Genomic DNA, 23,272 nt, shown 5'->3' on the forward strand with positions numbered 1-23,272 from the left:
ATTATACAAAAGTAGATTTAGAAGCTGAACAGAAAACATTTAAAGTGACAGTCAGCACAAATCCAGCTGACATCTCCATCCAACCCAAGTCTTCATTTAAAGTCATTATAACTGTGACACACGTTTGTTACAGTATTAATCCTGCCTGATGCTGCAGGGCCAACATCATGAAACAGGCTCAGCATTTATTTCCATTATGAAACTTTATCATTAAAAACAAACCATTGTTCTGCAGTCGTCCCAGGACTGTCGGTCAAACGTTCTCTCCACATGTTTAAGGCTGAGCTCACTTTATCGTCTGCCTGAAGGAGGAAAGCAGATGTTACTAAACATCACAATAAAACATATGAAATGGGTGCACATGAGGAACGTCTGCACTGTTAAAGCCATGCAAACATCTTCACACATGAAGCAGCAACACCTCTCAGTTTAGCAGCAGCTGGTAAAAGCCACAGTGATCCTGGAGCCTCCCTGAAGGACTCGTTCATCAGTAACTGTCAGGAGGACGATTAAACCTTCTGCACACGTCCTGTAGTTACACACTCAGGAGGAAAGACGACGTCCTCGCTCTGCAACATGATCTGTGTTTCATCCAGGACGCTCAAACACAGACTGGTTTCCAAATATTAGACGCACTGGTTCTTCATGCGTTTCTACCTGAGCACTCAGAGTCATTTCTACAACAGGCCTCCTTCACCTGCTGGTGCCTCTGTTTCTGTGTTTGGCTGTTTCCATCAGTGCCTGATGTTTGTGATCTTTGATCTGTTCTGAAGTCTCTCTTTGTAACACAAATGTTGTTTGGCTTCTTTTGCAAACAAGGCAAAAGAACTTTAATGGATTCATTTGCTGATCTTACTTTTCTGATGCAAAGCCGTCCTTTCAACGCTTTAGAAAGAAAACCAAACAATGTTTTAAAAACTTTCCCAAAATGTAAAAGCTATTAAAACCATAAACTTCTGCTCCTTGATCATGTGATTCTTCTTCTAGACTGTCTGTAATTGTTATTGCTGATTGTCAATAAAGTTGTTTTTTATAAGTTATGTTGTAAAGGAAGCTTGTGGCGAGGGAGGAGGGGCGACTAAAAGCAGGTTCATATAGTGGGAAAGTCCTCAGGTCATGTGAGGATATTTACTGATGCGTCAACACTGTCAGATAAAAGAACGGCTGCTGCATTTGTTCTCCCACAAATAAGTTTGGTGATGAGTAAAAGAATTACAGATGATGTGGCAGTTTATACTGGGAGCTGGTAGTGATGTTACTGGCTTGAACTGGGTGGAGGACGCACTAATATGGAGGTATGTGGTTTGCTGGGACTCTAGCAGCGTGCTAGTGAGCACAGGTGATATGTCTTCAGACTCTAGGCAACATATTGTTTTTGATATACTTCATTTACTGTATAGAATCAAACACAGAGGGATAGAAGTGGATTTCTTATGGCTCCCTGTGAATATCGGTGTTGATGCAATGAACAGGACGATAAGTTTAAAAAGGTGCAGCAAGAAGAAGTCGTGCAGGTTTGACTATAAAATACAGTGAAAGTGAGGTGAAGAGTATAATGAAGGTAAAGATGAAGGACGAGTGGCAGGCACACTGGGACAGAGACGGGAAAGGCAGATATTATTATACAGAAAACAGTCGTGTAGAAGAAGCTGCAGCAGAGACCAGGATGGAATCTGGAGAGTCAGAGTTGGTCACACAGGCTTGAATAGCACACTTAAAAAGGTAAACATGACACAGGAAGTGTGACTTCTGTGGACCAGAGGAGACGTTTGACGGGTTGTTAGCGTCGTCAGGATGCTGGATGGAAACGCTGTGCCTGATAGGATGATTACAGGCTGGACTTTGTCTTCCTGTTACAGATGGATCCAGGCCCTGGATGACTGCTGGACACACATGACCCACACTAGGCTGCCTTCATCCATCCTTTCCTCCTTCACTGAGACTCAGAGTCAGCATGTATGTATTTATCAGTGATTTGAATCCTTTCATTACAGAGTGAAGTTAAAGTAGACGTGTGAACACACTAATAAACACAAAGGGACACAACTACTACTCCCTGATGTAAAGCTGAAGTATTACACAGCTTTATGAACCTCCTGTTATCCTGGTAGACGAGTACAGCAATAAATCTTTTACTTGAACATCTTCTGGCTGCAATAAGCTTTGAAATGTGACCATGAAGTTAGAGACACACTGACTGAAACCCACAGCTGTGACTGTGGATCACATCCACACACAGTGTAGCTGCTGTCTCTGTGTGAGCCTTTGCACTGCTACTCGCAGCACCGTTATATCACTCAGCGCTCGCTGCTGTTATTGAATCCACTTTTTACTGTCCGTGCAATCAAGCTCCTCTGCAGAGCTAGAAAATATCTTCGAACCAGTTTATGTGTTAGGGGATCCTTTGCAGCTGTGACTGTTGCCTCTGTTTTTGTCCTTTGGTTCCTGGGAGCCTTTTACATTTCCATCAGCAACAAATATCTGAACAGGCTTTATTGTAGGAAATACAGGATTAAATAGTTGTCATTATTTATTAGATGTTGTTAAAGATGATCCGATGCTTGTTTAGTTTAATGCTGTGGCTTCAGTCAGCATCACTGTGCTGTATAGTTTTATTTTTCTGATCCTTCTGTTAAAGTTGCTGAATAAAAGCTGGTTGGTCTGCACCTCACCTCTGCCTCGAGCCTCCTTCTTTAAAGCAGCAGAGGCTCTTCATTCAGGTATCACAGCTCGAGTTGTTCTGCAGGAGACCCAGAGTACTGTCCTTGGTCCATAATGACATTAATCCTCAAAAATAGTTCTGGCATAATAATTGTGCACACAGTGTAAAACTGAAGAAGCTTCTCAGATGAAATGTCTTCAAGAAACTTAAAAAAGTCCAGACACTTTTGTTTCTGAGCTTCTTAATTCAATTCAATTTTATTTATATAAATCACAACAGCAGTCGCCTCAAGGCGCTTTATATTGTACAGTAGATCGCACAATTATAGATACAGAGAAAAACCCAACAATCATATGACCCCCTATGAGCAGCACTTTGGCGACAGTGGGAAGGAAAAACTCCCTTTTAACAGGAAGAAACCTCCAGCAGAACCAGGCTCAGGGAGGGGCGGGGCCATCTGCTGTGATTGGTTTGGGTGAGAGAAGGAAGACAGGACAAAGACATGCTGTGGAAGAGAGACAGATGAACCGCTGAGTGTTGTCCCATCGAGGTGGCTCTTCTATGTTGTGCATTTATGGCACCAAACCACAAATGCAAAGGAAGAAAGGGTCGAGGCTGATTGGTGTATGTGCCCATGAGTGTACACGGGTGTTTCTCTGTGTTAGTGACAGTCTGACAGAAGGCTGCATCCCTCAGCCTCATGTGGGCTGTGTAGCCCCTTTACAACTGCAGTGAGAGCTCAGACCTGTTTCTGGTGGGTGGTGGACTCCTCCAGGGCTTCCCCTGATTCCCCTTCTGCCACAGAAGACTGTGGCCTCAGAAACTCATATCTGCTTTTTGCAAATGAAGCGAACCTGTTGGCTTCATCAGCAGGGGCGGATCTAGAAGGGTGGCATGGGGTGGCAAGTGCCACCCTAAAATGATCCCTTGCCACCCCAAGTGCCACCCCAGTTTTGCATATGACAGTGTTGTTTATTAAAATAAGTTTAACAGTTTGAGCGTAGTTACAGTCAGCAGTGAATATAAATGCTAGAACTGGATATATTCCATAGTGTCCCCCCCCCCCCCCTCCACATTAACAAATGGTTCAGCCCATAGCAGGACGGCTTTTTTCTTGTTTTCAGCAGCAAGCGATGCTTATGATTGTGCCAGAGCACATTTTGAACAACACCATGGGAATTTCGGATTTTACACAGGTGGGTGGATGTTACACTGTGGAAATGAAGGAAGGTGAGTGCTATTTTAAATGGTTGTAGAAAATGAAAAAACAGCAGGTGTATTGGCTGCATTTTTAGATAAATAGTTGTATCTGTTTACAAAATGTACAATTTATATTTGCATTTCAAGTTATAAACATTTACCCAACACGTCTGTGGTTTTTTTACAGTAAAAAATACTGCTAGGATTTTAGGTTCTTTGTGTGATTTCAGATCAGTAATAGTTACATTAATAGTAATAGTAATACTAATGCAGTATGTCAGTGAAAAAACAACTAAATTCAGTTGAGCTGAAAAGATACCAAACAAAGCAAGAGGAGGAAAAAATAAAATGAAACAATCTGAGGGTGAAATACAAACGTAAACTCAAAGGAGTCACAAATGTCCGGTTGTGTTTCAGACCTCAGAGGGTGAATCCAACAAATCATGAAAAATGAGGTTTACATGTTTGTTCATGACAGTGCAGATTTCTGACATTTTGTGTCATTTAAGCTGCAACAATGTGACTGTTTTCTAACAAAAACAGTGAAACTTAAGTTAGACTTGTGTTTGTAAATGAAGCGCCCCATGTTGTGTAGCTTTCTGGAGTTTATACTTATTGGGCTACATATGTATTTAATATACAGGCTGTACAGTACATAACATCAAAACTCACATGTTTCATGTAACTAAAGTGTGTAATCATGTGGGCTACAGACAATAATTAAGTTATAGACTATATTTATATGAAAAACGTGCATACTTACTGCATTTGAATCATTTTAACCACATGTAACCACCTGCATATGTGTTTGGGGGGAAAAGGCTTTGATTTTGCCACCCTAAGAAAATTTCTCTAGAGCCTCCCCTGACCATTTCACAGGATTTGCATTTAAAGATGCAACAAGACTAAAATGGTTAGGGTCAGGAGGTCAAAGGTCAGAGCTCCTGTGGGTCTGAGGGCGGCCTCACGCTGGAGAAGGATGAAGGAGTCTGACCTGAGCCAGTGTTTGACATGAACACATCAGCACTGCTGTCAGTGAGCCTAACGACAGCCGTTAGCATCATTTCAGTGTTTCAGTCATAAAAACACTTCCTGTCTCTGTGGTGGTTACAGTGACATCATGCAGTTTGTGCTTTGACCTCCAGAGGGCGACAAATCAGCACAGACAGAGAGCTCCATTCAAACTTTGCTGCCATCAGGAATAATTCTTCAAATATAATCATCAGTGTTTGAGCAGCTATGATATCAGGGACAATCTAGACATGTGTGACAATACTGAACATGTCACATGACACACCTCAAACATCATGTGATCCACTCTCAGTCTGCACTTTCATTCATGACTTCAACAGGTTGAAATGAGCTTTGAAGAAACATCAGTGAAATAAATCTTTCATGGATTCATGTGAGCAGCAGATGAACTTTGTACCAACAACATCTTCAATAACAGAGTCTGAATGAAGCTCAGGTGTTGATGCTGCTCACTGATTGGACGCTTGGTTTCAGCTCTGCTCTCAGTCTTTACTGCACAGGTGAAGGTAGAAAGTGTGACTGGATCTATAGACTGGAAACAGAGAAACATGCTGAACATTTGAAGCTTTGCAGCAGAAATGTTCATGTTACAAATACAGCAGAGCTGATCTGGGATCAGTGTGTTCACACCTGCAGCTACAACAAGGTTTCATGTCTCCACACGTCAGCATGTGAACTTTACTCTGACTCAGTCTGAGCAGTCAGACGGCATATTTTTAAAGTTAACACATCAGCACACACAGAGCTGAGCCCCTCCCACCTGTGCTGAGTTTCAGGTGGAGCCCCGCCTCCTTCCAGGAAGCAGCTCACCTGTGTGTCCGTGTTTAGTGTCCAGGTGTGGAGTGGAGCTTGTTGTTGGTGTGTGAAGAAACTGTAAGTTTGCTTTGTTTCCTCCTTTAACAGTTTGTCTTTAGGAACTTTACTGTTTGTTCAGCTCGTGTTTGATTTCTTCACACAACAAACTGTGTGTGTTTGTATTTCCAGTCTCTCCATTAAAGTCAGTGTGTAATGTTTCCTGGCTAACATCAGCTGTGTGCAGCTTAGTTCAGCACAAATCTGCCGCTCCATAGTTCACGGTAACGGACTCACAGCTGGACCAACGAGGCCGAGTGTGTCCGCCACTCTGAGCTACGTTCGTGTTTGTGTACTTGTAGTTTGTACTTTGAGTTCAGTCAGAGCCCACAGAGGACGCAGCGTACGTGATGACGTCACAGCCCTTTACCTCCTTTACTGTCACTGTGATTAATGTTTACACAGGAGACACCTGCAGAGCTCTGACGCTAAGCTAGCACACAGCATGCTAACACTAAGCTAACGCTAAGCTAACACTAAGCTAGCCAAGAACCCAGAGTGAGGTTAAAGCTGAGTAAACACTGACCCCAGACCAGCACCGTGATAAAGTGAGCTGCTGCTGCTGAACTTGAACAGGTAACAAAGTGATGAGCAGTCAGGCTGCAGGTTTCTACCTGTTCATGTTTCTACAGTAGAATCACTTTGAAGTGTCTTTGTGCTGTTTCATCTTTGATTTGTGTTCATAAACACTCAGAGAAACATCACGTGACCTCATCAGGATCTGTGTTGGTGTGTGGGGCTGTACCTCAGCTTTATGTTGTTACATGCTCATTTGTTCATTTTACACAGCAACATCAAAGTAATGTTATGAGGAGTAATGAAGTAACGTACTCCATTACTTTTAATTAAAGTGTTCTGTGTAATATGTGTAATAATGACTGTTTTGAGTAATGACCAACACTGATCACAACAAAGAGGAAATGCCTCCAACATGCACAAACATTTGAGCCACAACATGCAGTTAATGTGCACAAATGTCTTTGATATGCTGCTCAGTGATGGTGGTGACTGTCAGAGCAGAGCTACTGAGAATCAATAAGTAATATCAATGATGGGATCAGAATCACTAAATTCTTCTCATCCCTGTCAGTATCATACATGTGCTGTATAATGTGATAAATGTAGAGGTGCTGGCTGTTCTCTCACTCTGCTGTTTAGCTGTAAAGGACGCCTCCCTGCCTTTGTCTCATTCATGACCTTTAATAGTCTCTTCTAACATGCAGAGATCTGTATGATCTGTTTCATAGAGTCTAACCAGCCTGTACAGGTAACAACAACAGTCACTGCATCACTGACACACAAACGTCATCTCTGTCAATAACAACATTCATACATGGAATAAAAACACATCAGTGGATCATTGCTGGAGCTGATGTTTGTGCTCCTGGTGCAAAGGCTCTCAGTTTCCTCCTTGAAATAACATCAGTGGTGGGTCAGCGACATGCTTTCTTTCCCTCTCAGGTTTAAATATCTGGGACTCTCCACCGTTTGGTTTTAGAGCTGAAGAAGCTTCTCAGATGAAACGTCTTCCAGAAACTTAAAGACGTCTCTTTTCTCTCCAAGCTCCTTAGATCACATGACCTGGATGACTGAACCTACAGACACATTGACCTGGTTTCATGGTCACATGACAGGTCAGAGGTCAGCGACTGTAACTCAGTTCCTCCTGTTAATGTGAACTCACTGAGTGTTTGTGGTTTACCTCTCAGACTGACTGAAGATGATGATGGAGGAAGAGGAGGACAGAGCAGAGTCTGCAGGGTCCAGCTGTCCGTCTGTGAGGAGTGACCGGTCCAAACCTCTAAATCCTCCAGACTTCAGTGGTGAACCTGGAGCAACGAGGTCAGAGAGCTGAACTCACTGAGTAACAGAAATAATTCTGCACTGACATTATAATCAGTGTTGACTCTGGTTGATTGTCTGACTGTGTTTGTGAGCTGAGAGGAAATGAAAATGAGTTTGTAACAAAAATCAGTTTTGTCCAGTTTTCCTGTAAAAAGCTGAACTCTAATCTAAGAGGATGTTACTGACAGGAAACAGCTGCATTATCTGCAGTCTGTGTGATCACAGCTGCTTCAATCATGTTTGTGTCTGCAGAGGTCAGAGGTCACAGTCTGCAGGGTCCAGCTGTCCGTCTGTGAGGAGTGACTGGTCCAAACCTCTAAATCCTCCATTCTTCAGTGGTGAACCTGGAGCAACGAGGTCAGAGAGCTGTGATGACTCCTTTACATGTTTGTGTTTCCTGGATAAATATGACCTGAAACATCCTCAGATTGTTACAAAGATTCATTAAAAAGAAAACAATGAAAGAGAAAAGATCCAAATGTTCGACTTGGTCATTTGCTGTTTGAGGACAGTGATGCTCATATCTGTGGGGAAAGTGTGACCTGAGTGGGTTCATGTTTGTCTTTAAAGAACAGAGCTGCTCTGATTCTCTTTGTGTCTGATCTGTTAAACAGTCTGAGAGGTCACACAGAGACCCAGCAGCTAAAGCCTGGATCATACTGGCTGCTGTTACTCCATCAGGACAACACTGAACCACAGTGGTGTGGATGTAGTGGATAAATCCCACCATACTGATGCTCAGAGTTAACCACAGGGAACAAAACCAGATGTTACCTTCAGATTGTGACCTTTGGAGTGGACGATGCAGATTTCAATAGAGAATAAATGTTGTTGTTTTTCAGCTGTGAAGAAAGAATCAAATTTTCTGAACTTAAGAATTTATGATGCTGGAAACAACATGGAGACTATAACACAACATTTCCACTGTGTTCATAGAATGAATGTAAAACTGTCAGACATTCATTAAATATGCAAAATGTCTACAGAAGCATCAGAGGGTCAGACGTGAAGCACTCAGTGATTTTGATCAAATGACTCATCAGTTATTGATCTGTACTACACTGATCTACCACGTTAGTAAAGCTGGTGTTCTGGTGGTGGAGGGAGACCTCGGATCATGTTCTGGTTTTGGAGCAGTGATCTGCTGATGGTTCAGTTTGATGAGCTTCTTCAAAATCATCCCTGACATCACCACTGAAAGGACGTCCATGAAAACAGACTGAAAATTACTGATATGTTCACAATCTGAGAGTTTAAAACTTGACAGACTTGATTCAGATGAAGTTATTTGAGCAGAAACTCCTGGATCTTTATCCTGTGTTGATCTAATCCTTCATGGTTCCTCCACAGAGTGGAGCAGCAGAGCTCAGAGGTTCCCAGTGGTCAGTCTGCCCAGCAGCATCAAACACAGCTGGACTCCATATTTATGGTCTGTACATGTACAACAACTACTGTTACATCTGTTCTGTTCACAGTCATCTCCATGCTGCTCTTTGTAGACCAGTGGATCGTCAGTGTGTCCAACATGGATCTGATGTTTGGCTCCATGATTTCAGTCTGATTGGCTCATTCATAAATATTCTGTTCCAGCTGCTGGAGGACAACATCATCACTTTTGTGAAGAACGAGCTGAAGAAGATCCAGAAGGTTCTGAGTCCAGATTACCCAGAATGCTTAGAGAGTCAGAGGAGCAGCAGCAGAGAGGCATTTGTGAAGATCACAGTGGACTTCCTGATGAGAATGAAGCAGGAGGAGCTGGCTGACCGTCTGCAGAGCAGTAAGAGGATTTATCTAAAGATTTAAGCTGCTGGATCAATGAACATTTTCCAGAGATGGAAGATGGAGCAACATGTTTTAAAGATTAGTTCTTTTTGGAATTGAGTGTTTATTTTTCTTCTCTTTCAGAACTTCAAGCTCCAGTTTGTCATCGTAACCTTAAATCCACCCTGAAGAAGAAGTTCCAGTGTGTGTTTGAGGGCATCGCTAAAGCAGGAAACCCAACCCTTCTGAATCAGATCTACACAGAGCTCTACATCACAGAGGGAGGGACTGCAGAGGTCAATGATGAACATGAGGTCAGACAGATTGAAACAGCATCCAGGAAACCAGACAGACCAGAAACAACAATCAGACAAGAAGACATCTTTAAAGCCTCACCTGGAAGAGATGAACCAATCAGAACAGTGCTGACAAAGGGAGTGGCTGGCATTGGGAAAACAGTCTTAACACAGAAATACAGCCTGGACTGGGCTGAAGACAAAGCCAACCAGGACATCCAGTTCATATTTCCATTCACTTTCAGAGAGCTGAATGTGCTGAAAGAGGAAAAGTTCAGCTTGGTGGGACTTGTTCATCACTTCTTTACTGAAACCAAAGAAGCAGGAATCTGCAGCTTTGAAGACTTCCAGGTTGTGTTCATCTTTGATGGTCTGGATGAGTGTCGACTTCCTCTGGACTTCCACAAAACTACAATCCTAACTGACCCTAGAAAGTCCACCTCAGTGGATGTGCTGCTGATAAACCTCATCAGGGGGAAACTGCTTCCCTCTGCTCGCCTCTGGATAACCACACGACCTGCAGCAGCCAATCAGATCCCTCCTGACTGTGTCGGCATGGTGACAGAGGTCAGAGGGTTCACTGACCCACAGAAGGAGGAGTACTTCAGGAAGAGATTCAGAGATGAGGAGCAGGCCAGCAGGATCATCTCCCACATCAAGACCTCACGAAGCCTCCACATCATGTGCCACATCCCAGTCTTCTGCTGGATCACTGCTACAGTTCTGGAGGATGTGCTGGAAACCTTCCGCTCCCCCTCCTCCCGCCCGGCTCGTTGACGGGCATCCTGCCTTCGCGGTCCGGCGCGTTCTGGACGTCCGTCGGCGGGGACGGGTCCGGCAGTTCTTGGTGGACTGGGAGGGTTATGGGCCTGAGGAGCGGTCCTGGGTGTCTCGTTCCTTGATTTTGGATCCTGGGTGCACTGCATGCAGCACCCACCTGGACCTCTCCTGCCTCCCCCCTCCACGCAACCCCCACCTGCAAGCTTTGCCCTGGCCCGCCACAGTTTCCCCTGCCCAGTACCTGCACCCAGTTATCCCTGCCATCTAGTTTATGTTCATTGATTCTAGTCTGCACTTTCTGTTAGCCTCTGAGCATTGTAAAATAAAATCTCTTTTCGTTTCACCTCACCCCTGGCCTCCGGTTTTGAATCTGCACTTGAGTCCATCCCATTTCCACGGGCCACTGCCCCTGACAACGTGTTCAGACCAGATGTAGAATGTACCGTGAATGGATGCAAATGTGGATCGTTCCAATAAAATGAGACAGTTTTGTAAGTGGATCACAGTTTGAAGTTCATTAAAACCTATAAGAACATGTTATTCCAAACCAACTCTTGTTCAACATGGGAAAAACAAGACTATTTTCAAATGAGGATTGAAGACTTTGCTGTTTATTAGATAAGCCACATGCATTATGATACCTCAATACAATCAGATTCTGCTTAGAACTGCATTCAAAACTATTGAGCCAATACTTTCAGCTTATATGGCTGAAACATTTTCAAATGATGAGCTTCCAACAATGAGTGAAACAATAAGGGCATGTGGAGAGTTTGGAAACATCCCATTAAGAAAAGAAATCAAACATTTGGAATCATTTTAATGAGCTCAGACTTGTTGAAAATGCAGAGGAGCTGGTTGTGAACTGAGCTTCAGAGAAACACAACATACTGATATTTACTGTGAAGCCTTGAGTGGAAAAAGACAGTAAAACAACATGTGGATCCTGGAATAATGGGAGCTTCCATCTTTAAAGGACTGAAGAGGAAGAAGTTTACAAGGAATCATTTAGAACAGTTTTAAACATCAACTGATTGAATCCATGAATCTGAAAATGTGTTTCTGAGTGAAAGAGACAGACTGTACTATTTGTTCAACTGTCAGAGTTTTTTTCCAACACAGGGGCTCAAACTCGTGGCCCGCATCACCTCTACATGTGGCCTGCATAATGACGTGAAGACATATTTTTTAAAGTTACTTTTCAAAAAAAATATCTTAATATGAAGGTAATATGAGCAGTGTAACAGGCTTAGCCCTAAAGAATGTAGCCTCATAGTTTTGGCAATCCGTGCTGCAGGGAGAACGTGTGGGACTGCCCTTCCCATTGTGTGTGTGTGTGTGTGTGTGTGTGTGAGAGTGAAGGAGAAAAAGGAAAGTAGAAAAGTACGAGTTGTCACCGAGCAGAAACGGGAGATAGACGCATGTAAATATTAGGGGTGCAACAATATTTGCACAATATCGAATATTGAACTATTCGATACAGTGCTTTTCGGTTCGGTATGTATATGTATCAAACAATATAAAATTTTTAATTTATTTTATCAACTTTTCTTCTGATGATGCTGTCTGTGTTGAGAGCTCAGTGGATCTGCGTTCCACTACTCCACCTAGGCTGCACTGTTGAGCGCAGATACACTGAGCGCAGCGCAACCTAGCGAGACAGAAGTTAAGCTCGTTGCAACATGGGAACTGCCTCAACGCTACCCGAAATTGAACCTCCCCCACCCTCATTCAGATGTGGCGTTTGGAGCTATTTTGGTTTTCATGTGAAGCATGACCCTGATGGTAAGCGCATCATGGACAAAAGTAAAACAGTATGTCGGATGTGCCATGCAATGCTCAATTGGTAGGAACTAGTGCGTTAGCGCAGTAAGCTCGTTAATGTGTTGACGCCGTCCAGCCCCACACACGAGGCAATCCGCGGTAACTCGTTAATGGAGATTTGCGGCGTTATGGAGTTAACGTCATTTCAGATTAACGCTGACAGCACTAGTGGGAACACAACGAATATGACTGCACATTTACGCCGACATCATCCTAGTGCAAAGACAAGTGGAAGCAGACAAAAACAACAAGCAGCATGCTACAAACTTTACCCGAGTCATGTAGACAGCCGTTAGCACAGGATTCTCCTTATGGGGACCTGATATGTTTAATATGCTGCTGAGAGTATAGCCCAGAAGAAGCGTATAGTATAGCTTTTATTTTGGAAAGAGACATTTCTCTGTAATAAACTCTCTTTTTCCAAAGATGAGTGATTTCTCCATCAGATAGATTTATTTTTTTTATCACTTTGTTGTTTCAGCAACATTAAATTTAAAAACTTTACTTTTGAGTTAAAATATATATTTATAATTTTAATAAATGACAAATTAAAAAGGCATGAACATTTTTTTTGTATTGAAAAAAATATCGAACTGTGACACCAAAGTATGAACCGAACCGAGCCGTGAAGTTTGTGTATCGTTGCACCCCTAGTAAATATAATAATAACCACTGCAGCCAAAAGCCTGACGAGGCCAGTTGTAAGTAAGCTGTTAAGACTCGACTGTACACTCTGTTCATGTTTTTCTTCGAAACAATAAAGTTCCATTGGAGCAGCCTTTGAACGCCTCTCTCTGTCTCTCACTAGCAAAGCTGACCCAGACATTAAAGCTAGTTACTGGCTACAAGCCCAACACAGAACCCGACGTATTACCTAGAGGTCCCTGTACTACGGTTCGGAGCCGCTGACCTGTCCGAGGTAACAAGAGTACAAACATGTTAAGGGATTGGCTGTGTTAGTTCAGTGAGAGATTTATTTGTGAAGAAAACAATTTTTGCTAGCAGTCAAAACTAATGTGGACACTATGTCTGCATTTTTATTTTGTTAAAAACGAACAAAATAACAGCAGAAGTGCTGCCATGTGCCTGCCCAGCAAGAGAGTACTATCGAGGAAAACATCTTATTTTACTGTCACTATATATCATTCATAAAGCACTGTTATTATTTCATCATTAATTCATTAGTCTGCATCAGTTTATTATCCATATTAGCATGTATCATTTATCATTTAGTAAATCTGCTTTAACAGAAGTCTAGATACAATACTCTATCAGTTAGTAAAAGCACCAGTTTAGCTGGGGGTCCAGTCAGGCCGCAGTAAAGTCATATGGGGACACGGTGAACTTTTGTTGGCTTGGACATACACTCACAAAATACACACTCATGAACACACTATTGGTTAAGTTCCCAGAAAACAGGAGTGGAAACATCTGGAAAATGTTGTTGTTCTTAGCCATAGAAGGACATAGAAGTGAGAACTGACTGATACTTATCATGTGACTTGACGTCATCATTGCAATAAAAACCTAGTGAAGAGACTGTTCGGGGGAGATCAGCTCGTAAAGGCTTGTGATGCTCATCTTCCCCATATGTACATATGTATAATAAAAATCACTATTTTGACATCTACTGAGAGACCATGCAGTCGTTTGTCTCCTCCTCAAAACTCGAATCATGACATTTTTGGTGCCGTGACCCGGTTTGAGGAGGAAACTAATGGAGCTTGGCTGACGGTCTAGTGGTGTCAGACGGACGGCCGGGAGGTCGACTGAGTGATGGGCCCCGAAATATGAGAGGTAAGCACCGCCTGTTGATGGATCTCCAAAGGTGCTGAATTGGAAATTAAGCTAAATTAAATGTTCACTCAGTGGAGCTTCTGTTCTGTCCGTGGTGATTTTGGGGTAATTAGTGTTAAAAGCAGGGAATATTGCCCTGATTAAGTGTCTTGCTGTTTATTTTGGGAGTGAACTGTTGAGTTAAGAGGTTATGTGTTTAAGTCAATACGGTTTAAAAGGTTTAAATGTGGGTTGAGGCCAGACAGCCAATAAGTAGTTCAGGGTATTTGGTTTCATTGATCAGCAGAAACGCGGTTTCGGGCGTCAGATAATTAATAGTTGAGGGTGGAGACCTCACGTTGATGCTTATAATATTTTGAGTAAACTTCCTTAGGACGGGGGCCGGGCCCCTAGGAATGCAGTTGTGTTCAGCGTTTTGGCAGACGCCACATACAACGGACGCGTGGTTATGTTTAAGCCCGGTGTTGGCCTTCCGTGGGGACTTGGGATGCCCTTAACAGGCTAGGCAATCAATGGGTGATTGCCTTATACTGCATTAATTGGGTGATTGAGTCGGACTCAGCTGTAACCTTAACGTCGTGGACTTGTGACCTTTAAGTAAAGCCAAAAGCGTGAATTGGGATATTTCACGCAGCTGGTGGAGGTTCTGGTTTTGCCGGACGGGAAGCAGTTATAAATTATTTAGGGCTTAGGAATCTGACCGTTTTCAAGGCGGCGTCCTTGAAACTTTAATTGATCAGCAAGGGCGCGGCCCTGGGCTGAAAAGATGCTTTTAAATTATTCGAAAACGTAGGGATACCGGTATAGAAATAAGAGGTGAAATAAAAAGATAGGCTGTTCTGGCATGTGGTGTTTTTTTTTACGTTTATACGGGCCCGTGTGTAAATAGAATGTAAATTACCCTTGTGTATAAATAAAGTGTAAATTAGTGTATAAACTGTCATTTTGTTAAACCTGAAACTGTCTCTTGGAAGAAAGGAAACTCTTTTCCTTTCTCTCTCTGTGTGTGTGTATCTCTGAAGGAGAAGGAGGGGTTGGTTCTCTGGGGCTGTGTGTAGCTGCTGGCGTGGTTCCATCTCCCTCTCCACTTCTCTAAAACTTTCCCAGGAAAGGCAGAGAAGTGTGTGCGTTATTCTTGATCTCGTGTATATAAAGTTTTCTACAGATTGATTGAGTTTGATTGGTTTCTCGCCATAAGACGAGAAACGGCGTGCATAAGTAGAGTGACTGGATTATTTTCACGTGTGAAAACGTTGTAGTTGTTAGCGGAGTGAATGTGAGAGTGTGTGTGTGACAGGAAGTTTGCATGCCCATATAAGGAAAACTCTGGGCAGATAGAGCGTAGGTCTCTCTCTCTCTCAAGTAGCTGCAAGGAGGGGGGGCTTCTAACCCCGCGGTGTGTGTATGAGGAGAGAAGGAGAGAGAGGGGGCCAGCGTGCGTCCATTTAATATTGAAGAAAGTGCAGGAGCTGTTTTTTTTTTCTGTTTCTTTAAGGTTGAATGGGCATGGAGCGAATGGAGGTTTTAAGAAAAGAAATGAAAATCATATTAATGCTATGTTTTAGTGTGTTAATACAGGTTACAGATGAATACAGGTGGACTTCTCTCAACCTGGAATTTTGAGTACGGCGCCAAAACCAGTAGAGTAGTATAATTGGGAGAAAACAGGCCAGATTTTGGCTTAAAATTTTACAGCTTGACCTGACACTTGTCCCGTTCCTGAGAAGAACCTCAAAGGACAATTAATCTCCTGATGAAGACCAATAGAACATCGTGAACTTGAGAAGAATTTACAAGCAGCCAAAAGACAGTGCAACTGAACTGTTAACCCTGAAACCAAACTGACATGCACTCTGAGTTACAGGCTGGACAGTTGAACGGTGGGAAAGCACTGGACACTGATTGTCAGATTTGCCATGCTTGGAGTAATCGTGAAAGAGACGATTGAAAGCATCAACAGAGAAGAAGAAACCACGTGATGGAAAATGCTCGGTGGACTGCAGGCTGGTAAGAACAGTGTGACACGACACTGAATGTGATATTTTGCCAGGCTGGGACTTAATCCAGAAGGAAGATACTGAAGAGAAACGGAGAAACGAACTGTGTGCTGGTGAATTCAGGACAATAAATGGACACTGAGGGAAGAGGACGGGAACCAGTGAGAGGTGAAGCTTGACTGCAAGAATACAGGGTATAATTAGATTGAAATGAAAGCCTGAACTCATGATGGTGTTTAGAGATGTCCACCAGAAAACTAAAAGAGGTAAACAAAAGAAGATAAAATAAAGAAAGAAAATAACTGACAATTACATGAGTGAATGGAAAACACACATACACAAAGTGTTACATGTGAAATTATACTCTTATAAAGAATCAGAAGTGAGATAGTTTTGAATTAAGAAATCAGTGAAACGATGCATGAATTAAACCTGACTATAACATATAGAGGCAATGAAGAAAGCAGCTTACACGCACTGAACATTAACAAAATACATAGGAACAGCAATGAAGACCTGCTTACACTTATACACATGACATAAGCTGGTATTTCCGACCAGAGAGAGGGAAACTGGTAGTTTAAGTGCTCATAATAGTAATAAAATGTCTCAGCTGTGTTTCTTCAGCTGGAAAATAAACAGACCTGGATCAATTCTCCACGTGCAGCAGTCGGAAGAGACCTATAGGTTAACTTGACTGGATATGTTAAGGCAAGTTTCTGGTTGAATTGTTCACAGCGCCATGTCTCCATAAACCTGACAAGTGGGCCCTAACTTCTGGCTGAGGACCAGGAATGCTGTTAATAAGGTGGGAACTTAAAATTTGGGTTAGCAAATTTGGGGAAAGAAAACTGACGGCTTAAGTGGAGAAGATGTGCAAGAGTCTGACACACTGCCAAAAGCAACATATGCAAATTCACTTACACAAGCAGAAAATGCATTAACCTTACAAGGACAAGCTCATAATGATTAATGCATAGACATTGATTAAACTTGGTTAAGAACACAAACATACGCAATAAAACACAGCTTGCTGTTGTATAAGTGATAGAATGGGGTGAATGTTTAATGAAAACATTTGAGTATGTTGAATCTAGGCATGTTAAAGTGCATAAAGGGGGTGATTGTTGTGTGCAAATTGTGTGGTTTTAACTAGACTTTCGGTGTATTGAGGAGGTGGAATTATGTGGTGGCAATACTTGTGTCTTCAAGGTTTGAGGTTGTAGTGGTGATGGGCTGATTTTGTCAGCTAGGGTGGAATTGTTTTTGTTTTTTGTTTTTAATAGAGGGAGTTTTAGGACACATGGACATGTTTGAGAGGGGCCCATTATTTTTGTAACAGTGCACTCAAAGAAAACCGGTCAGGTGATTTTGTTTTGTGTTTTCATGAGCTAATAATCAGCTCTCTTTTTCTCATTTTTGTTCTAAGCAGGCCTGCAACAGTGAATAACAGCACAAATTCTCGGGAAGAGCAAATATAAGGTGGGCTTTCCAGATTACAACTGGCTGAGGAGAAAGCTACCTGTGGGGATCTGATTAGGTCGTAAGTCCCTGTCTAAAGGATTGTTGCGATTCAATCCAGTCCAAAACCTAAGGAACTATTTTCCTATGGAAAATAAAAATGAAGGAGCTCAGTTTGAATAAATGTGGACAAACAATTTGCTTTTACTAGAGAAAGTTTTTGTTTTATTGAGTGGGGTTATATTATGGGATTATAGTATATTGTTGCTAAAGGGGGTAGGTGTCAAAATAAAGGAAATGTGCCAAATGTTAAAGGGGAAAATTAGTGGGGGTTGAAGAAGGAGAATAGGTTTGATTTCTTTTTTGATTTCTAGAAGTAGTGGCTATAATGTAGGCGTACACATACAGTTATTACATAGATTTATTTTTGGGATAAAGGGGAGAGCTTAAAAATAGAGATGATTTTTTATACATATTGCATTTTGTGCCTTTAAAGGAGTTGTGGCTCAATTCATCTCTTGAGGGTCACGAGCCTTTGGCTAGCGCTATGATTGGCCAATCTATTGTGAGGAGGATATGAGTCATTGAAGGATTGCACGCGCTTACAGACACAGAGTCCAGAAACACACATGAGAGCATTGATTCCAGGCAAAAGGCCTCAAATTCGTTTAGCTTTTAACTGAACTTAAAGACGGACCAAAGAGGAAGGAAAGCATAGATTTTGGGTAAGTCTGCTAAACTAGAATTAGAATGTATTGTTACATTAAAAGGAGCCAAATGAAATAAAAAGAGTTATATCAAAACAGGTTATAACATAGGAATGGTGAGGTTAAAGTGAAGTTAGTGTTAACACACAGGAGTTGTTTCTGGGTAGCATTTAGCTATGATGAAAGTTATGCAGGAGTAATTGCTTATATGCTTAAACTCAATTGATTAAAGTGGAAATGGGGTTTCGTTTCCTTTGCAGTGGATCTGGGACCACAAGAGAGGGTCAGAGCGAGGACACAATCTATGGCGACCTCTGGTGTCCCAGAGGGTGAGAGAGGGAGTGTGGAGCAGGGAAATTATTTTACTGCTATCGCTAAATAATAAAACATCATCACCATTGCATTAATAATATAATTTACAGCACAGATATAATTTAATTCGGAGGTTTAAACAGGGGGTGTCTTTCAGAAAGACTAAGTTGCATTCTTTTACTAAGCTCTTAGTAGGGGCTCTTGATTCAGCCTCTGGTCTGGAAAAAGGTCAGAAGGGCAACGGGTGAATTGAATTGAGAGAGCATTTGAGGACGACACACACACATGCAATGGAGTAATGAAAGTCCGTAGGATTAGCTCATTAGGATCAAACACAATTTTAAGTAGGTAATACTGTTACCATCATCATGTCTGGTTTATTGAGTGGGTTGAGAACTGATACATTGATGACTGAGGTAGTATTGTTTTGGGGAACGTGATAGCAGGAGTAAATAGGATCCTGCAGCCAGAGTCTAAATGACTGAAATTAAATGAGGGAAACTAGGAGAGTTTTGTTTTGTTTCGTTTTATTTTGGGGTTTCTGAAATATGGGGAAGGTTTTACCATGGCACCAAGTTTTAGAGTTGGTATTTTTTCACCTATAAGAGAAAGAATAGTCAGTGACAAGCCCTAAGACCCAGGCTTCTTTTTATTTACTTTTGATTTTTGATTTATATTTTGAACAGTGCACTGATTTTTGTTTGTGAATCTTTTCTTTAAGCAGATCTGCATATCGGAAATTACAAGCGTTACACGGCGGCGAGAAAAGTGTTGTAAGTGATTTTCTCCACATTAAAATGGGTGCTGGAGAAAGCCACATGGTGGGACAATATTAAATAAAAGTCCCGGCCTAAAAAAGGATTCAGCGAGGTAATCCGACCTCAAGTTCTTGTTTTTCTTTTTGAAATGACGTCATTTTGCTGAGGCCGGAAATCTAAATGCGGCGATGGTTTCCACTATCAGCAAAGAAAGAATGGATGAATGGAAGAATGAATGGATGAAAGACTGGAAATAAAAACAAACGGACTGACTGGTAAAAGATGACAAGACTTGACCATGATTCAAGGTTAACCACCTCCACCTAGATAGGACAAAAGGGTGGATGAATTTATGTGTTTCTTTCTACAGGAGCAGAAAGAGGACAGCGACATCTGAGGTTGCATGACAATTTAACTTTAAATGTTACTTTCTGTGTATGTGAAAGTGTGTACACACCTGCGCAGTGTTAACACTCTCTTTTTAAGTTGACAAGTGGTTGATGTTTGCCAATAATGTTTTCCTACTACAGGATTTCTGGGCTTATGTGTTTAGAAACGGTATTTATGGGTTATGATTTGGTAATGCGATTAAACGGCGGGAGACACATCCTGTCTTGAAAACAGTGTGATTCTTTTTACAGGAAATCTTTTATAGCATCTCTGGTAGGTAAATGGCTGACCGCGGTCAATGTGCTGCTAATGTTTGCTTTGCTTTTGTTAAGAATGCGTGAGGAGGGTGCAGTAGAAAACAGACAGGTGACATGAAAACAAGTAATAATAACAAATAACAAATTTGGGGACAGTTTGACGTAGAGCTCACTAACTGGCCATTAGGGGGCTCTTAGTGATAAACAAGTGGAGTAAGTGTGAATAAAACAAATTGCGGCAATAATAGTGATTTAATGATCGGAGAAATCCTGAACATGATACTTGTCTGTTGTGCTGAATCTTTTATTACTCTTATGATTTACAGGGGGTTGTAAATAAGCTGTTTGATTTAACAGATTTGATTTTTAGGTGAATTGGGAGTTAAAGGAGCTTAACATGTAACTGCTGACTGATGTTTTTACACAAGATGACGGGTTGATAGGAGATTGTTTTAGAGAGAATGTATAATGTTCTTGTACAGGTCTCAGTAGGGAGTCAACATGTGTGAGGCGACCAGGAAGGCCCAGGAGGAGGTGGCCCCGGGAGAGAGCTTACTCGGGATAAGCTCCACCCAACACAGGGGGAACATAGAGGCAGAATAATCCTCTCCCCTGTGCACCTCCTCACCAGTAGTCCACCTGGTTGAGGTGAAGAATGAAGAGGAGCGTCGCGCCAAGCAGCATTTGATTAATTCATTCCAGGCTCCTAATAGGCTAGGGCTCTAGTCTGAAGTAATTGATAGTTTAAAGGAATCGTAATAGTTTTGTACGTTAATTGCATATTTTATACTCATAACTTGATACTCTTATCACGAAGTTTAAAGTAAAAGTAAAAGAGCCTGAGAACAGGGATCATGAAACTGTGGGGAAAATTGGAAACTAACGAGGATGTTGGGGTTGATAAGTGCTGTAACGTGTTGGTTGAAGTTGTGCTGGCAAGCCAGCCCAAGAGGGGGAGTTATCGAGGAAAACATCTTATTTTACTGTCACTATATATCATTCAAAAAGCACTGTTATTATTTCATCATTAATTCATTAGTCTGCATCAGTTTATTATCCATATTAGCATGTATCATTTATCATTTAGTAAATCTGCTTTAACAGAAGTCCATCCATCCATCCATCCATCTTCATCCGCTTTATCCGAGGCCGGGTCGCGGGGGCAGCAGCCTAAGCAAAGAGGCCCAGACCTCCCTCTCCCCAGCCACCTCCTCCAGCTTGTCCGGGGGAATACCAAGGCGTTCCCAGGCCAGCCGAGAGATATAATCTCTCCAGCGTGTCCTGGGTCTGCCCCGGGGCCTCCTCCCGGTGGGACATGCCTGGAACACCTCGCCCAGGAGGCGCCCAGGGGGCATCCTTGTCAGATGCCCGAACCACCTCAACTGAACAGAAGTCTAGATACAATACTCTATCAGTTAGTAAAAGCACCAGTTTAGCTGGGGGTCCAGTCAGGCCGCAGTAAAGTCATATGGGGACACGGTGAACTTTTGTTGGCTTGGACATACACTCACAAAATACACACTCATGAACACACTATTGGTTAAGTTCCCAGAAAACAGGAGTGGAAACATCTGGAAAATGTTGTTGTTCTTAGCCATAGAAGGACATAGAAGTGAGAACTGACTGATACTTATCATGTGACTTGACGTCATCATTGCAATAAAAACCTAGTGAAGAGACTGTTCGGGGGAGATCAGCTCGTAAAGGCTTGTGATGCTCATCTTCCCCATATGTACATATGTATAATAAAAATCACTATTTTGACATCTACTGAGAGACCATGCAGTCGTTTGTCTCCTCCTCAAAACTCGAATCGTGACAGTACCAATGTGGTTATTTGGTAGTTTAATGAAAGACTCCAGCTAGTTAAGAGTGAGAAAAAAATGTGTTCACGTTTGAAGTTTTGTCTTGATATACAATATTAGAAATAAAAAACAAACAAACAAGCAAAACACTACAAATTAGGAAATATTAGGAGTTTTTTTTTTTTTTTTTTTTGTACTACTTGAACATTAAAGTGGCCTTCCAATGTGATGACGGTACCAGTAGTGGCCGACAACTCATTTGAGTTTGAGATCCCTGCTCTAACAGGAGACACTCTTTACACTCAACTCATCACAGACACACTGAGGCACCAGGACACACTCTAAACCCAGGATAAAGAGTTTCAGTGAATGTGGTGTTGAAGGTGTGGAGGTGGATCAGAGTGTCAGAGGAGACTCTGTAGAAGGACACAGTGCCAGCAGGACAGTCCACATACACTGCTGCTCTGTTAGAGACAGAAGAGGAGGAGGAGGAGGAGGAAGAGGAGGAGATAGATGTTACTCTCTTATTGTGCCTGACATAATCAGGACTATCATCAGTGCAGCTCAGACTCCAGGACTGATCATTAAATCCAAACACACAGTCATCGCTGCCTCCTTTCCTTCTGATTCTTCTGTAACTCACTGATATATAAACCTCTCCTCTCCACTCGACCTCCCAGTAACAGCGACCAGTCAAACCATTTCTACACAGCAGTTGAGGACACAATATACCATCAAATCTGTCTGGATGATCAGGATATAACTGAACCTCCTTCACACGTGTCACCTTCCTGTTGTTGTCAGACAGTTTGAGTTCTCTGTGTACCGTGTTTGTGTCGATTGTGAGTTGACAGGAATCTGATGGAGAGAACAAACACAATCCAGCTGCAGTTATTGATCCATCATCTGTTCATTGATTGACACTTTGATGATGACTCCTGACATGATGAAGATGGTTGAATGTGTGCTGCTTTGTTTTCATGAATCCCATTAAAAACACACTTACACTTCCTCAGACCTGGTCTCAACCATCGGACTCCAGCAGGCTCCACCCTGAAAGGAGGAGGGGGGTCAGAGCAGCACAGTTAGCATGCACACATGGACATTACATGGCTCTCACACACACACTGTTACACACTGATAAAGGAACAGTCCAACATTTTCACAAATACACTTCAATCCATAGGTGGATCAAACTGCTGATGATTTGAACTGTTCCTGCATCTGTCAGTACACCATTATATTGAATAATATATCACTGATTCAAACTGTGACCATCATTATCTTTATATTCTGTCACGGCCCAGTGGCCCGAGAGAAATATTAAGGATAAAAGTGCAGATTCCAAAACCGGAGGCAAGTTAGTGAGTGAACAAAGAAGTTTATTTTCCCACAAGGTCAAATACGAAATCTAAATTGAAACTATGACTTTATTCTAGATGGAAAACTAAGGCACTTTGGAGTGATGCAGTAGCGTTAAGGCATGCTACTTCAAAAACTAAGGCCTGAAACGGAACACTTCAGCAACTCTAGAAA

At 42.1% G+C, this 23,272-nt stretch overlaps 2 protein-coding genes across 4 annotated transcripts in view; one reads left to right on the forward strand and one right to left on the reverse strand.

Annotated features, from left to right (window-relative positions):
* LOC146606847 (protein NLRC3-like) overlaps window positions 1-23,272 on the forward strand; it is a 1,106,670-nt gene that overhangs the window by 231,917 nt on the left and 851,481 nt on the right. Inside the window, exons 1-5 of one of the 3 annotated variants that reach the window (XM_085349209.1) lie at window positions 7,467-7,588; window positions 7,844-7,948; window positions 8,942-9,020; window positions 9,182-9,368; window positions 9,497-9,999. The exons of the other annotated variants lie outside the window; for them this stretch is intronic. Coding sequence (XP_085205335.1) covers window positions 7,467-7,588; window positions 7,844-7,948; window positions 8,942-9,020; window positions 9,182-9,368; window positions 9,497-9,999 — 996 coding nt within the window. Of the gene's footprint in view, window positions 1-7,466; window positions 7,589-7,843; window positions 7,949-8,941; window positions 9,021-9,181; window positions 9,369-9,496; window positions 10,000-23,272 lie in introns of those variants that run through there. 3 annotated transcript variants of the gene reach the window in all.
* The window catches only part of LOC146606850 (protein NLRC3-like), a 57,884-nt gene continuing 56,658 nt past the window's right edge, over window positions 22,047-23,272 (reverse strand). The window contains exons 6-7 of the mRNA XM_085349286.1: window positions 22,743-22,789; window positions 22,047-22,594 (exon numbers count right to left, since the gene is read on the reverse strand). Of these exons, the coding sequence (XP_085205412.1) occupies window positions 22,047-22,594; window positions 22,743-22,789 (595 nt within the window). The remainder of the gene's footprint in view (window positions 22,595-22,742; window positions 22,790-23,272) is intronic.

The sequence above is a fragment of the Diplotaxodon limnothrissa genome, unplaced genomic scaffold (assembly GCF_057381915.1).
Source record: "Diplotaxodon limnothrissa isolate DT_005_m unplaced genomic scaffold, D_limnothrissa_male_GT1.1 unmapped_scaffold_4, whole genome shotgun sequence".
NCBI lineage: Eukaryota > Metazoa > Chordata > Actinopteri > Cichliformes > Cichlidae > Diplotaxodon > Diplotaxodon limnothrissa.